The 17117-nt window shown below is 39.4% G+C and overlaps 1 protein-coding gene across 3 annotated transcripts; it reads left to right on the top strand.

Moving 5' to 3' along the window:
- The first annotated feature begins 465 nt into the window (after positions 1–465).
- Positions 466–14968, top strand: EGY3 (ethylene-dependent gravitropism-deficient and yellow-green-like 3). 3 transcript variants are annotated; one of them, XR_016362112.1, is made up of 8 exons: positions 466–1102; positions 10150–10347; positions 10629–10853; positions 13217–13455; positions 13558–13712; positions 13908–14176; positions 14341–14425; positions 14571–14968. XR_016362112.1 is itself a non-coding variant. In XM_089819527.1 (8 exons), exons 1-7 carry the CDS (start codon positions 485–487, stop codon positions 14406–14408), a joined length of 1734 nt encoding a protein of 577 aa, XP_089675653.1. In that variant the 5' UTR covers positions 466–484; the 3' UTR covers positions 14409–14425; positions 14571–14968. The 3 variants fall into 3 exon arrangements, 2 of the variants coding, with proteins under 2 accessions (XP_089675653.1, XP_089675652.1); XM_089819527.1 differs by having other exon boundaries at positions 13908–14138; XM_089819526.1 differs by having other exon boundaries at positions 13908–14848.
- Positions 14969–17117: the final 2149 nt, after the last annotated feature.

Genomic DNA, 17117 nt, shown 5'->3' with positions numbered 1-17117 from the left:
TTGATTTATTTATCTTTAACTTATTTTATTTATATAACTTTTCAATCAAAATATTATTTCTACTTTTCTAATTATAGAATTTACAAATATTATCTTCAATTAACAAGAATTAAATTATTGATAGAGTTGAAAAATAGATTAATAAATATAAAGATTATAAAAGCCTTAAATTTTTTTTATCACAGCCACTAATGTTTTTAATCAATTCTATATGATAATTGAGTGGATGAATAAATAAGTAAAATTGCATCCAAAAATGTATAAATTTACTGCATACAATTGATCTTATTCTAGAATGATAAATCAAACATAATAATACATTTGAAATTTGAAATTTTTGGCAGCTCACACATAAAACAAGATAAATAACGCGCATCAATTATACACTCTCTTTCCAGCACTTTCTAGACAATGTCGAGACTGTAACGAGTCTATAACTGTAGGAGCATTCAACACACAGATTGCATCCCCTGAAATTAACTAGATGGCAGTTGCGCTGTTCAACAACATTTTGCCACCAAGTTCAGGCAATTATAAAGGCCCAAGGCTGAACTCACATGGTTCCAAATTCTCAAGGCGAAAAATTTCTAGTCGATTCAATAAGAACAGTGGTATTTGTAGTGAATCCAATACGAACAATGGTGATCGTATTTACAGTCAATTCGGTAAGAAGAATGGTGTTTGTATCAAGAGAAGTCGAAGGAGAATTCTGGGTCCAGTAGCATTTTCTGTCAAGTCCAGTGAAGAGGAATCTTCAATTGATCAAAATACGGAGAGTGCGAGGGAAGGAGGGAATGTTGGCCTTGCAGAAAGAACAACGGAGAATGAAAAGTCTTCTGTGGAGGAGGAGGAGAACGTGGAGCAAGAGAGTGACTGGAAGGCGGATGAGGACTTCAAGAACTTTATGGGTAACCCTTCCATTGAAGCAGCGGTTAAGCTGGAGAAAAAGAGAGCTGAAAGGAGGTTGAAGGCACTGGAAAAGGACGCATCGGGGAATGTATTTCAGCAATTCTTTTCAAATTTGCTCAAAAGCTCTGTTGCTCAGGAAAAAGAGAGGCTGGAGAAGGTCGAAGGAAAGTTTAAGGCCCTTGATCTCAATAAAGTAAGTTTTGCTCTGATTCCCGATCCTTACTCCATGAAATGCTTTGTAATGTAGTACTCAACTAGTAGGCATAGTTTAGAGCTATTAGGATGCCTTCTTATTGTCCGCAATGTTTTGGGTGGCTGTCATTTTGTTCAGATTGGTCTTAGTTAACCTATCCCAGGTAGCTCTGTCTCATTACTCCGCTCCTTTTTCTCTTCTACATCCGTGATTTTTGTTTTTTGTTTACACCTATTTATCAGTTTTGTTCTTCGTGTTCTAAATTTCTACTTGGATGAGAAGATGGACTACCATTTACTGTCCAATTAGGCACTCACTTTGGCTATACCTTATTCAGAACTATAACCCCCTGATTCACCCCAGTTTCACAAAATTAGGCCTTCAAATACTTGAACTATATCTAACCAGGCCCATGAACTTAAAGATATAGAATAATTGATTTCTATTCAGATCCAGCTGCATTCCCATAGAAGCCAATTTTCACTCTTGGCCTCTATTCAGCTCCTCCGCATCTGTAGTAAGCTGAAGGCAACATGGAGCAAGAAACTAGTATGCGCATACGAAAATCAAAACCAACAATGACTCGCGTCTAAAGGAGACATAATTCCAGTTTAAATGCTCATTTACTAATTCATAAGCAATATTAATATTCTGCTAGTGCGCCATTATTCCTGTGCAGGAATGTTTTTTGGATCGGCCGGTTCAATGTTATCATTTATTATTTATCTTCTGCTTCTTTCTTCAGATGTCAAGAAATGTCATTTTTGGTAGAAAATTGAGCCACCTGGTTTTGTGTTTAATTCTAATATCTCAATCAATTTGTGTTGCTATTGATTTTCAAACGCATATTCAATAGACACACCATTACCTTAAACAAGATGTATATGCTCTTTTTGGTTTCTTTTTCGTTTGCTTTGCCTCTCCACTAGAGATGAAAAGTTCTCAATTCAGTGTTACCCTGGGACACATACCTGGATTTTTCCAGGTGTCCCCATCCCAAAAACATCCCGGGGACAGGGGATGCCTAAGGGACTCTGACTTTGAGTTCTACAGGAAATTTGATTTTGGCTTTCAAAATAACACAAATTTGGCATAAGAATTCCATTAATTCTTGTATTTTAAGGTTCTATAATGTATAAGTGCATTCTTCATCCATTTTTTCATATGAATATTTTAAATTCTCTTACATATTTTAATTTTCCCTATTTTTATATAGTCATCCCTTTGCTTTAGCCAAGCCATCTCCAAAATTGACAAAAAAATTGCCTTCGTGGAAACACGTCCTCCCATCTCCTGCCATAACTGTCCCAGAAACATAGGGTAACCTTGGTTCTTATTGGTCTTATTTGTTCATATATACTCACTTTGTGCTTGCACAAATTACATTAATTGCATTTCTACAATACTTTTATTTATATCTGCTTTGATCCCATCTCTTAACTATATCTTTGAATGTGCTTCTGCATTTTAGTCTTCATCTCCTCCTTTTATATACTTTTCTCTTTAGGATTACCAATTGTTTAATTTTTCTTTCAATTCCCTGAAATATATTCATATTTATACTAATGATTGCTCCCAATAGTTCTTAAAACCCACATTTTGCCTCATCTATTTATGTCTCTGCAATCTTCAATTTATATTGCTATTGTCTACCAGTCATTCCTTACCTGCATTTGTATTAATAACTTCAATCGTATGAAATCAAAGATAAAAGCCTCAATCTATTGTACCTCTTCTTCAAATGTAATCACAATTTCTATTTGTTGCTTTTATTGTCTCTTATACATCTACAGTCATGTCCTAACAAAATCTGCTCTTCGCTAGGGGCTTCTCCATCCTCAAATAACAAATGTTTTCCCTCCCCTACAGTTGGTTCTTGTCTGACAATTTCATCTTGGTCTTCTTGCCTGTCATGAAGTAATGACTCGGCCAATGTTTTGATGGATATAATCTTTCACTGTTTTATAAACTTTACTATTTCACTAATCTAAAACTATGCTTCAACTTCTTTGTTTTTCTCATCGCTTTATCTTCTCTTTTAGGTAGTCCATTTACTTTGGTAATCTCTATTGGAAGGTATGACTTCATTCTCACCAGAATTTTCCTTCAGGCTTTTCATATTTGTTGACAATGTCCTAATATTTTCCTTCCTCTCTGATTCTCTGTTTTGACTTTATTTTTTCCTTATTTTTTCACAAATGACATATTCTTTGTCGACTTAGTGGCTGCAAACATTTAGACATTGTGGATACTCCATCATCATTCTTTTGATTTAGGTTTCCGCCTTAAGAGTTGATTGATTGAAAACCCCAACTCTGAAGATTTTTAGACATAATGAGAGTGTTGTGCATCCTCAGCTTTCCAATTTTTGATGAATAGTCCTTTTCAATTAATAAAATTTACTAAGATTACAATTCACAAAAAAGGGCCGGGGGATACAGGATCACCCCGCAAATGAGTTCAATCGGCCGAAGCCGGAGCAAACAACATGGCCGCAGCCAGCAACTATAAACTATTCATCAAAAAAAAAAAAAAACATTATGCTGCCAAGGCAGTACCAGCAGAGGGAGGAGGATCATCTTTATCAGGAAATCCCCACGCATCAGTGGGATTGTGAGGCGGACTAGGAATAGTCCAACCGTCAGCAGCATCCGCAGGATTTGGGGTAGTTGCAGTCTCCGCATCCTTCTTGTCTAGCCGCGGAGGAGAAATTGCCAAGGCCGGCCGGGGAAACTTGCCAGAGTGCGCCCGTCAAGGGGGAGGAGCCGGAGACCAGCCAGAAGCCCACCCAGGGGGGGGAGCCGGGGACCAGCCAGAACCACCACGTGGTGGGGAAGCGGAGCGGCGCCTCCAACCGCCATAACCACCGCTGGGAGAGCGGTGGCGGGGACCTTGGGAGCGCGGCGTGTGCGAATGGCAACCAAAGGACTGGCGTCTGGAACGGCGACCGCGAGATGAGGAGGCATCAGCCGAGGCATCCGGAGGCACTCTGGCAATGGTACAAGGAGCATTGCCCCAGTGGTTTAACAATTCTTGTAAGTGGGCAACCTCCAGGGAAACTTTATTAGCTTGCACCTGTATCTGCATAATGACATTGTTACAAATGCAAGCCTTAGTGTACATTGCAATGTTAACATCCAAAAAAATGTGAGTGAATAAAACTGCATTCCTATCTTTCCATAGAGAAAACAAAATTTCCATCCTGAAAGTATGCCAAATCTGGAAAAATTTCCGAGGAAATCTGGGGGAATCACCCAACAGGATCATGTGCCATGAAAAGGGTTCGGGCCTGAAAGGCTTGAAAAAATATGGATCCAGTGCCAATAATTCTGAGCACGTTTGCAAAACCAAAAAATATGCAAAAAGGACTCAGGTTGGCCACAGAAGGGGCATTTGGGATCAAAAACCCCAATGTGTTTGAGCTGAGGCCCTAGGGGAAGACCTTGGAAAGCAAGGCACCAAGCAAAGTGAGCAATCTTAGGTTCTGTAATGGCACTCCAAATGGTGTCGAACCGTTTTCTCCATTGAGAACGCGAAGAATACAAATGCCACCGTTGATTAAGCGTGTCCACCATCGGAAGGTGGGGCGAAAGCCATCTGTATCCCATATTGGGCTTATAATTGGTAAATAGAGTGGTAGGAAACCACTTCCATTCATACCACCAAGGTCGAACAGACTGAATCCCCACTTTATGAAGTAAGTGCACAGGGATGGAGGACAACAGAAGCTCATAAGTATGGCAATCGACATGTACAAAGAGGTATTGAACTTGCATATCCTCCCAAGACCTGAAATTCATGGTGACTCTTGAAAAAATGTCCTTAGTAGTGCGAATGCCACGTTTATAGAAACGCAGAGCACTGGCACTTTGAGTCTTGGCAAGAGGAATACCCTGGAAGGAAAACAAGGGAGACCACCAAATGTTCTGCTGATTTAAGGACAGCCCATTGCGAAACTCATTACCAGCCCAACGAAGCCAAAGTTTAACAGCTTCCCAAGCTTTCCAGATGCTCTTTATAACGAAAGAGCCCTATATGACCACTGGTTCACGCATAGTGAGAAGGGTCTGAAAACCAATCCCCTTCCACGCCGGTCTGTTAGCAGGGAAGTCTGAAGAGATGCAATGCTTGACAATAATTTTCCAGGCTTCATCTCCAGAAATAGCTCTGATAATCCATTTAGCACAGAGGGCAAGGCCCTGCTTTCGAGTGGAAAGCAGGCCGAGACCCCCAGATTCCCTTGGGAGACAACAGAAATCCCAAGCAACTCTGTGAAAACCATGATGGTCAGAAGCAGAGGCCCAAAGAAAATCTTTGAGCAAACGTTCTAATTTGAGATAGGAAGCTTTGGAGGGAGCCCAACAAGAAGAATAAAACACATGGGTGGCAGCCAAAATCTTAGAACAAATCTGGAAATTACTAGCAAGAGAAAGTGGCTTAGTGATCCAATAATCAAGCTTTTTGGTAATCTTTGTAAGCACAGCATTCCAAAGTTCCACAGGGGAAGCCTGGAAAGCAAAGAGAATGCCAAGAAAGTGAAAAATTTCTCCATGAGTAACCCATTTCCATTGGAATTGGCTGAGCCAAGGTGGAGCTGGCAAAAAAGACTGTCGGTAACAGAGCGTTTTATGCCATTGAAGGGCAGAGCCAGAGGCTTGACAAAAAGTGTTAAGACAATTTAAAGCATTTTTGATGTTTTCTTCATCTTCAAGAAGAGTAAGAAAAGAATCATCAGCAAAATGACCATTGACTAACTAGGAGGAAGAATCAGGCAAGGAAATGCCACGGACCAGCCCTGAAGACACAGAGTGAGCAAGTAAATAACCAAAACCTTTGGCAGCAAGGACATAAAGCACTGGAGCTAACGAACAACCTTGTCTGATGGAACAAAAAAGTCCAAAAGCTTCAGATTGCGAATTATTGATGGTGATGCAAGCATTAGCGTCACCAAAGAGCATCTCCACGGACTGAAGGAAATTGGGACCAAAACTCAGAGCCTGAAGCATAGCCAAAATGAAAGGCCATTCAATGCGATCATAGGCTTTAGCAAAATCTATCTTTAAAAAGATAGCCTGCTGCTTGGACTTACGGGCCCATTCCATACCTTCTCAGACAGCAATGATGTTGTCAAGAATATACCTGGATTTGATGAAGCCAGTTTGTTCAGGCCGCACAATTAGAGGAAGCATATGGCGGATTTTGAGAGAGAGCGCCTTAGCAATGATCTTATAAGACACATTCAGGAGGTTGATGGTCCTCCAGTTACAGATGTCCTCAAGATCACCAGCTTTAGGTATGAATTTAATATTGCCTTTATTTATGATCGCTCCTAAGCGTTTAGAATGGTATGCTTCAAGATAGACTTTGTGCAGATCAGGACCAATTTGCTCCCAAAGATGTTTGTAAAATTCACAAGGAAATCCATCACACCCAGGGGATTTGTCATCCGCCATGGAGTAAGCTACCTCTTTAAGGTCTCGGAGGGAAAGAAGTTGCTCACAGAAAGCGCGTTGCTCAACCGCGAGGCGGTTTGGAGTAACAGTAATACACTTTCTGAGAGCCTCCTCCTGAGCAACCAAATGGCCCTGCAAAGCAAAAACGTTCTCATAGTAAAGAACAAAAGCTTGCAGGATGTCTGGCAGACTAGAAAGAACATCAGTTCCCTGTTTTATCTTTTTAATCCCAATATTGGTATGACGGGCTCGGAGAGCCTGGAAGAACTCCTTCGAGGCTTTGTCGCCAACCTCCAACCAGTGGAGACAGGCTTTGATTTGAGCTCCTCGGGCAGCATGGTTATCAGCAATTTGCTTTTCATGGTGAAGCTTGGCAAGTTGAAGTTGCAGATCCACATCAAAGGGGTTGAATGTGAGCGCTTCAGAGGCTTTTTTGAGGGCAAGGGTGTTGGCTTCATAAGAACATTTTCTGAAAATTGCCAGCTGACGCCCGTAGATGCGCAAAAAATGAGCCGTTCTGGTAACGGCATCATTCCACCATTGAATCCAACCTCGATGGGAATGTGGACGTGGTTCCAAATTTCAGACACGTATGTGGGAGATGGTGGAGGCATGCAATAGCATAGACGTGTTGAGGAAGAATTGAGACTTCACCACTTTGGGGACAGCTGTTTGCCAAGAAATGCCAAAATAAATGGGATAGTGGTCTGACAACGTCACATCTGTCAGGGGAATGACAGGTAGATCACGATCTTCAGAAAAATAAAAAAAAGATTGCGCCAAGATCATAGCACGATCAAGACGTTTCAATATGCGGTCAGGACCGGCTCGAAAATTGGACCAAGTGTGCCAAGCCCCATTATCATGACAGCGGCTAGTATTGGGATTAAAGAGGCCCAATTTATGACGCATGTAAAACCGGGCTTATCTTTCCCCAGCTGTCCAACGGAAAGGCAAAATGCCATCTTTGTCAGAGGCCACTTCAACCATATTGAAGTACCCACACAGGACCCAAGTAGCTGGCGGCAGGTTGTCAGCAAGCCAAACCCACATTTGCGCCCTTTCCACAGCATCATTGGAGGCATCAACATTAATGACTCCAAAAGAATGATTGTTGATGGAAAGCAAAAGCCAAATAATACGGTGTGTGGGGTCAGAACCGTGCGAAATAATAGCAGAATGAAGGCGAGGTGACAGGAGAGTAACTACACCACCTCGGCCAGCTTCATGCTGAGAAGAAAACATGACGCTATCCTGCCAAATGACGCAGCATGCAGCAGAAAGCATGAAACCAGAAATCTTAACTTCTTGCAGGCAAAGAAAATCTAAATTCCCAAGTCTATGACGGGTATCCCGGACATAGAATTTTCTAGGGAGGTCTATAAGACCTCGAACATTCCAAGAGAGGAAGTTCATGAAAACTCTTCCATATCATCCTCGTCCTCGAGAGAGGAGTAGCTATTCTGTAAAAAGGTAGAAACCGGGTGAAAGTCAGACGGGAAATCCTCTGGACTTACAGCCTGCCGTTTGACCCCTGATATCTCCGCACGTCCAGGAGGACTGCGAGAACGCCTTGTTGCTGGTGGTACTATGGAAGAGACTGCAAGAGGAGAACGAGCCCCAGCCAAGGACGAGGTCCTGGCGGCTGTCTTAATCCCCTGCGAGCCAGCAGGGTTTGAAACCTACGGAATTGAAACCGGTGCAACAGAATCCGCTGGCGTCTCCACGCTAGCAGGCGCTGACACTTCAATGGACGCAGGAGGAATTGCGGTTACGGCCGCATAGGATGGCTTGGGGGCCAAAGGATTCAAGGCAGGCTTGCCTTTGCGCCCAACAGTAACCCATTTTTCTTTTTTTCCCTCGACCTGCTTGACAGGCGTCGCTTTAGGCTGGGGTTTGACCCTAGGCGTGGCCAAAGGGCAGTCCTTGATCTTGTGTTCCGCAGACTGGCACCTATAACAGGTGTTAGGTAGGTTCAAGTAAAGCACCTTCTGTGCGAAGGTTTGAGCGCCAATCAGGATTTCCACCGAATCCTTGAGATCTTTAGAAAGATCAACTTCAATACAAACACGCCGCTGAGGGCGAGCATTAAAAAATTTCTCTGGCTCCTTGGTAACAACTTTGCCAAGGGCTTGGGCAATAGACTCAATAAAAGGCCAGCAGGGCAAGGGTAGACCTGGGAATTCAACCCAAACAGGAACCCTAAGCTTTTTATCGTCCGAGACAGAGAAGTCTCGGGACCATTTCTGAAAAACAAGCAGAGAGGAACGCACAGACCAAGGGCCGTTGGTAAAAACCGCGTCAGCTTGCGACGGGTCAGCGAAGCGAAATAAAAAAAAACCTTTGGTAAGGTTTTGCACAGCGTCAAGGCGGACGCCATGAGGAGTCCAACTTTTGTTGACCCATTCTTTGAGCATAGCTTCAGGGGGGGTCCTACCAACAAAATACCCTATCAAGGTATGTTGTTCTAACCAGTCACATGCAGCATCAAATTCTTGCAAAGGAAGGACAATATCAAGATTACCTCATGGAAAACCTTCGGGACAAACTTGCGCGGGCGTTTGTTCGGTGGCGGCGCCATGGCAGTCTGAAGCAGCAGCGTGAACACCAGAAACAACTGGTTCACCGCTGGCCGGAGCCATTATATCCTAACCTAAAGCTCCTGCAGTAAATGCGGTATGACAAGTGCTGACAGAAGGGGAGTGCAAGCTTTCCAATTTGACTTTGCTAGTACTTAATTTTTTCTTCATCAGCAATCTTCAGTCAAGAACATATACTCTCCTGAAATCGTTTCTTGCTGGAAATTCCTGAGTTCTCATGTTCCTTCTGCTCCATCTTCTCCAGTTTGAGTGAGCCTGCCTTAACTATTCTCTATGTCTCTGTCTATAAATTAAAATAGATTTTTTCAAGCTGCTGCAATGCACGTTTTTGCTGTAATTGTCTTCTCAAAATTAATAAGCCTGTCTTGGAACTAGTATTTCCACAACCTCATCACTCAGTTAGCTCCTCTCAACTCAACTTAGTAACTCTAGCATGCTGCTAACACTACTGTGGAGGGACAGAAGAGACTAGAACGCATATTGGAAAGCCAAAACTCCAATGAATTACATCCACATTAAACACAATTTTAGTTTAATTGCTTTTTAACAGTATAAGAGCAATATTCTCCCTAAAGTGGTCCATCCCCCTTCATGATGATAATGATGACCATTAATGTCCTAAGCTCTTCTCAACTGTTCACTTTCTTTAGAAACATTTTTCTTAAAAGTAAATATGCTTTCCCCCCTATACAGAGAATATATTTCCAAGAGTACATAATTTAAAGCTACCAGCATTTCTTGTCGCTTAAGCTGTATACTTTCTAAAGCCACTTATTATTGTCAAGCAAAGTACTACATTAAAATGTGTATCCTTGCAGATTTCCTGGTAATGTTCTATATGTGCTTCAGGAGAAATAAAACTTAGTAGCCTGCTGTGAACAAGGGAGAACAAGATTTTTTACCTAATCAAAAGAAATGTAAACTTATATCAGTAAGAGATAGCGAAATGCAGAATCCTGCACAAATAATAATACATCTATTCTATCGATTGCAGTTAAAGAGCTGTTTTGGTTTTGATACCTTCTTTGCTGTTGATGTCCGCCGCTTTGGAGATGGTGGCATTTTTATTGGAAATCTTAGAAGGCCCATAGACGAAGTCATACCTAAACTGGAGAAGAAGATAGCTGATGCTGTGGGTGAGGAAGTCGTCCTATGGTTCATGGAAGAGGAAACTAATGATATAAAAAAACAGGTAATGTAGAATCAATGTTTGTTACTGTAAGGTTAATCTTCTGATTTTGTGAATTTTCCAGAAGACTTTGTAAATCGTATGGCACTGGTTGCTTGAACACACTCTATAGTAGAGATGCATTTAGCTGTAAAGAATCTGTATTGAGCTTAAGAACTTAGTTTCAGCTCTTTTAATTTTTAGATTTATAAAAGAGGATGTAGTCTGAATATTGTATTGAAGCTGATAAGTAATTCCTTAGTCCTGGCATTTAAAACCACAATGATAATTGATCTTATATTCAGGTGTGCTTGGTGCAACCAAAACCAGAAATAGATCTCCAATTTGAGTACACAAAACTCAATACTCCTTGGGGCTATATTAGTGCAGCACTTCTTGGTGTTACAACTTTTGGGACAACTGCTATTATGAGTGGATTCTTTGTAAAGCCAGATGCTACTTTTGATGACTACATTGCCAATGTTTTGCCTCTTTTTGGTGGCTTTGTCACCATTCTCATAGTTTCTGAGGTATGTTCCATCCCACTAGGAGCATTATTTGAAAATGCATTAGTATGTTTCATAAACTTCTACTGCAGTGTAAAAGAAAATTGATTTGATCAGTGTAAGAATGTTTCATTTTAGTTATCTTGTTTTTTGCTGATTAATCTGGTACCAAACTTCTGTCAAAGTTTTTCTGCACCTCACTCTTATATGATCTTTTATAGAAAAGAAATGGTCATCAAAGGTATTGTAAGTTTGAAAACTTGCTGACTAACAATTGAGCAAAGCTGATACGGCTTTTCAGTTGGCTTCTTTGCATGCAGCAGTTTGATGTATCAGTCTAAGAATCATCTTTCTGTTTTGAGTGAGAGGAACCAAGTTTCAGCATCATTATGTTTTCTGGCAGCTGCTTTGCAACTTGTTCCCTTAGCATCTATCTAACCTTGTGCAGTTAAGAATATGAAGGATATTTTTCAACAGTTTCTTATAAATCTGTTCAGAATCTTTCTGTGGATCTGATTGATTCTCACCCTATTGAGAATAAATCTCAATTACAGAATTCAACATGAAACTAGAAAATTGAGCAGGACATAACCTGGATATTCAGAGGCTTTAGTAGTAGGTTTCCCAATTCAACTTTTCTGTCTTATGAAGAGCTCTAAATACAACTACATAGAGTTAGATACTTGTATATTAAACTCAAGTAACAATAATATTGACACATGGTCTGATTTCTCACAACTAGATCACTGTTTCTAGGCCTAAGTTTCTTGCAGGAGACTATAGACCAAATCTCAATCAATTACAGGTGATGGTCGCAGAAGTAATCACAGACCAAGCAACCTAAATATGATTGGACAAAATTCTAAAGCCAAATGCATGTTTGGGTGGATTAAGAGTCTGGTTGCACAAAACCATTTTTTGTCAGAGGGCACTTCATTCTTTGAAAGAAGTCAGTAGAAATGCACAAAAAAAGATGGCCCAAGAAACTCTACCGATTGAGCAAAAAATGATAAGAGTTTTATGTTTTCCTCTCTTTTGTAGGACTCTCAACTATATTTTTGACTTGTTTTTGTTGGTCTTTCAAGTGTTATGTTTGCTTGAAGTGTATTTAGAGGCTTATTTATAAATTGATTTTGAATTTGAGGAAATGCAAATCTTGAAATACTTTTCTTTTTTGTTTCTCTGGACCTTCTTATGAGATATTGTTTTGATGCTAATCCTTTTGGATTTGATTGTGTATATAATTTTTGCATCAATATTTTGGATCAAACTCTATGATCCATCATCAGGATGAAAGACTGCAAGGAAAAAGAAAGACTCTCTAGTTGCAGATCTAACTAGATAAGGGGGAGAAGGGGGGGTAGGCAGTACAAGGATCAAGGGAAGGTCAAGGCTTCCAGGTTGACCAGGAAAAAGGTGATAAACAAAGGGACAATAGAAATAACAAATGAAACCAAAACTAACAATCTAATTAATAAAGGAGATACTATTTGCATGTGTTGCATAATCTAGCTTCCCCCCTAATATGATGGGAGAATTCTCTTCCAGTTTCACTTTGTTGTCAGCTACATATCCTGGAATCTGAATTGCCTGAGGCTGAAAAATATACATACATGCATTGGTATCTCCTTTCATCAGCAGAAATATTCCTCCTTTCTGGAAGTTGAAACCTTGGATGGAAATAGGATCACTTTTGATCTAGATCTGAGGTCAGTTATTATTTTTTGAGTTTGCTTCAATCAGAAACTTTCTAATCCTGTTCTTTCATTCACAAGAAAACTGAGGCAGTCTATTGTCCAAGAAAATTTGAGGTGTATTCTATGGATCGCCTTCAGAAAATAACAGCTCAAGAGAATTGGTTACTTCTGAATGATTCATTCTTGATTTAAGGCATAACTTTTATGGAAGGAAGCATGCAAATGAAACTGTTCTTCAGCAATTAGATCATTTCCTGCATTCTTTCTTACTGAAAACTGCAATTTTTTTTATTTTGATATAATAGAGTCACATTGACTTCAAGGCAATTTGTTTTTTCTAGAAGCCATCAAGGCTGAATAATATCTTTGTACTAGATGGGCCAAATAATGTTATTCCATAGTTCTTTGAAAATATTCTGTAACAAGCTTCCATAGTGTTACCATCATGTTGACATTAATGTCAAATGTATCTGACTTCACCACTTCAAACTTGAATTTATTGAACAACTATAACTAAGTTTAAACACAAGTTGTCATCATGATTGAAACAATAACCACCCATGATATTAGATTTGTATATCAAATGAGGATATATATATATATCTACTTGTATTTATTCTTGGCCTTCGAAATATGTATACTTTTCCATGAAGACTCTCACAGATGACTGCTTTTATTTACTGTTTACAGATTGTGACACGATGGATGGCAGCTCGCTATGGGGTGAGGTTAAGCCCATCATTCTTAGTTCCGTCTAACTGGACTGGTTGTCTTGGAGTGGTCAACAATTACGAGTCCCTCCTGCCAAACAAAAAGGCACTCTTTGATATTCCTGCTGCTCGGATAACCTCTGCCTATGTCACTTCTATTTTCTTAGTAGCAACAGCATTCTTCCTTGATGGTAGCTTTAATGGAGGTGGCAATGCCTTGTGAGTCTTTTACTATTCATTTTTCATTACAATTTGCAGGAAAAGGCAGTATTTTTATTTGTTTGAATTATACTCACCAACTTGAATGATTTTCTCTGACAGGTATATAAGGCCTCAATTTTTCTATAATAATCCCCTGCTCTCATTTGTCCAGTTTGTTGTTGGACCATATGCTGATGAGCTTGGAAATGTTCTACCTCGAGCTGTGGAGGGAGTTGGAGTTCCTGTAGATCCCCTTGCTTTTGCTGGACTTCTAGGTAAGTGGGCATTGGGAAAAACTGATAAATGCTAGGATGATGACAATCATTTATTGCTCTGGATAAGAATTTAAATTCCATGTCTGTGTAACTGGGATTTTAAGATGTCCAGGGTTGTCATAGGTGTAAGAGAGTTTGGAAATAAATTTGGCACAAGAACTGTTTACCTAAGGTGATGCATGTATATTTTTTCAGGTATTGTCATAACTTCATTGAACCTTTTGCCATGTGGGAGGCTTGAAGGAGGAAGGATAGCTCAAGCATTGTTTGGAAGAAAAGCTGCAACTTTACTTTCCTTTGCAGCTTCACTAATACTTGGAATTGGAGGACTAGGTGGTAGTGTTCTTTGCTTAGCATGGGGATTGTTTGCAACTTTCTTTAGAGGAGGTGAAGAACTTCCAGCAAAGGATGAGATCACACCATTAGGTGATGAGCGTTATGTACTGGGTTACATTCTTGCTGTCGTATGTTTCCTGACCCTTTTCCCAAATGGTGCAGGCACTTTTCCAAGTGCATTCTACACTCCTCCATATTTCAGGGGTGACTGAATAGCTTATGCTCAGTCTATATTCAGTTATGTAATTTTATTGTTCTGATGTGTACATATGGTCTTGCATACCCCCCAAAGTGAAATTTGTGGGGTATTATGCAGGGTTAAAGCAAGAATCACAGAGCTTTCTCCATGCAGCGTGTTAATAATAAAAAAATAATATGTAAGTTTTCTTACTTAAGAATTCTCTTTTGATCCTATGAATGAATGGATGAGAAAATTTTAATAACGTCCACCAGACCGTGCAGTCTGATGGACCAAGAGACAATGGATGAGTGAATTTGAATGACTTCCATATGATTTTGCAGTCTCAGGACCAAAAGGGCATAATCGGTCCATTTTCAGATATCTTCTAAAGTGTGCTCTTCTATCGTGTATCTTGATGAAGGAGTTTGTGATGCTGTGGAGCTTTGAATCCTCAAAGATCTCATTCAAACTGTCCACTCGCAAAATGTTTTCAAACAGAATATGAATATTCTCATATTTTTTGGGAGATTACTCTGTTCTAAAGTATCTACAAACATATGGCAGAAGCTATTCTTCATATAAATTGATATCTCTAAAGCATCATGGTTTTAACATACAATGTCATGTTTTCCATATATTCCCTACACAGTTGTATGTGAATGATATGATGTCGTCATTTTGCATCACAATGAAATGCTAGATATGGCTCTTTTTCTGCCATATTCACATATGGAACCAATATTCTCTTGTGTAGTTCGTGTTGTTGTTTGCTTTAATTGGAGACCTGAAAATGATTCAAGAAAATTCCGATCTCATTCAGAAGTGTAAAATTTTAGCTTAACTAGCAAATAATCCGGCTGGAATGATAGAACAAAATATGTAGCTGTAGAAAGGAAAAATTCAGAACAGAAGATGAAAAATTGAAGTTCTCATTAATTACATTGAAGGAATTAGGCTGGGGTCTCATGGGCACCTGCTTGCTTAAAAATAGAGCGGGTGCCGCTGAGCATTTTTAGGAACATTTAAAAGGGAGCAGTCTCATGGGCATGACATTTAAATTTGCTTTAAAAAATTAGGTCCTAAATTGAAAGAAATATTAAAAATATAAATAGTTGTTTTTAGAATTTTTAGTAGGATGATTTCAATTTGGAGGGAAAATGAAAGGTAGGTTTTTGCCACGTGGCAGAATTCTTCCCTAAACAGTAGGGGCCTATTTCTAGCTCCTTTTATTGGCATCTGCTCAACTAAAAAGTAAGGGCTCCTAGTTAATAGGAAAAGATTCGAAATTAAATTTTAGCCCCCTCAAAATATTATCATGGGACCTCCAGCTCCTTAAATATAGAGCCCAAACCCCCCCAATATAGGCTTCCTCAAAGTATAATACAGAGGAAAAATAGGAATAAAATAGAAAAAATTGGAAGTATTCCTTATTTAGCTTACATACTAAGAACATAAGCTTTATCCAATAAAGCATAGATAAAAACTAAAAACATGCTAAGTTTTATTTTCTAACAACAAGTTGTAGATGATTGAAATCCAAATACAAGTTGCAGGGGAACATAAGTTCTCCATAGATCTATCTACCCTATCTCTGGTCGGCTTGGCTTAACCAGCGCACTCGAAGCTTTGAGTTAGAGGACTTCGAGCGTGGTCTGGTTGTGGGTCCCTCCTTAACTAACCTCATTTGATGTTTATGTATTATATCAATGTTTCTATTTACACAAGAATTTGTTCGAATGTACAAATTAATACCACGGTTTCTGGCTACAAGTTGTTAGCCCTTACCTATTTATATGCAAGGAACTAATGTTCCCAGTTGCTTCATTCAATTAATTTTTGTCATCAAAATTGGTGGATTGCCAAAGTTCTAATATTGATTTATTATTAGTCCTGCCTTATGCACAGAACTTATGTTTTTGTTTGATCCCCTCCTATTTCTTTTTTGAGTAAACAATTATCATTTCCTAAATATCTGAATTGAATATTTTTAAATTTATTTATCAGAGCAAAAATATTTTTTTCTTATTCATTAATAGCTATTTTCTTGCGCATATTTTTTTTAGAAAATGAAAAATGTTAAAGAAAATCCAAACGATAAGGATGGAATTAATGCTATTGTTGGAAGTCTTACCATCAATGTTGCATAATTTACGGATATAACACGTGGTAGAGTTTATTGGGACAGTGGAAAAAGGAGCAGGCGGAGGACGTGCAGACATGGCTCAGCGTGTCCATCATCAATCAAATCAATAATCTTCCTGTCGGAATAATGTGTGCCAGAATACTTATGTGTCAGCCAAAATTTGTGTGGGCAGTGAATAAAAACAATGAAATATATACAAGCTATAACTGAAAACTTTGTAATGGATTAAAACAAAGAAACAAAAATTAGAAAAGATGTCCTACACCCTTACAGTGGTTGTCCAGAAGCATTGTCATTATTCTGTCCTCTCACGCGTCCTAATTCCTCTCAGGCAGTCACCCCATGCTTATCCAGCCTTGAAAGAAAATCTGTACGGAAACAGAAATAGTATGTGTACCTCTTAAAACCACAAATAAAATCTTTACAAAAAGACTAGCAATTATGCCCGCAAAGCACTGTAACCCTTGTAGCATTTGACCAGCACAATTTGTGGTACCAATCTTCACTGGATATATCCCATGCATCAGAATAGACATAGTGTGCTATCATCCCTTAGTGCGGAGTTTCAAGCCAGACTTAGATTTGAATCTTACAATGCGCAAAACAGAATTGTTAGAGAGTTTTGCAAGTGTTGAAACATATTTATATAGTCACGTAATAAGAATTGCAAGACTAATTAATTATCCCTCCTCCTAGTGCGGTTACTATATTGGAAGATGAATACAGGAAGGCAACAAAGTGTTTA

Source organism: Cupressus sempervirens, chromosome 3 (assembly GCF_028749045.1).
Source record: "Cupressus sempervirens isolate cs-2001-9-10 chromosome 3, ASM2874904v1, whole genome shotgun sequence".
In the NCBI taxonomy this organism is placed as follows: Eukaryota; Viridiplantae; Streptophyta; class Pinopsida; order Cupressales; family Cupressaceae; genus Cupressus; species Cupressus sempervirens.
Note: the sequence above shows the minus strand (reverse complement) of the source record. Positions and strands in the feature narration are given on the sequence as shown.

What these genes read in the sequence shown, in the direction of transcription:
- EGY3 (XM_089819526.1), top strand. Translation starts at nt 485, where the DNA reads ATGGCAGTTGCGCTGTTCAACAACATTTTGCCACCAAGTTCAGGCAAT. An exon ending in CCATTCTCATAGTTTCTGAG is followed by an intron (nt 10,854 to 13,216) that starts GTATGTTCCATC and finishes TACTGTTTACAG; the next exon opens with ATTGTGACACGATGGATGGC. An exon ending in TGCTTTTGCTGGACTTCTAG is followed by an intron (nt 13,713 to 13,907) that starts GTAAGTGGGCAT and finishes ATATTTTTTCAG; the next exon opens with GTATTGTCATAACTTCATTG.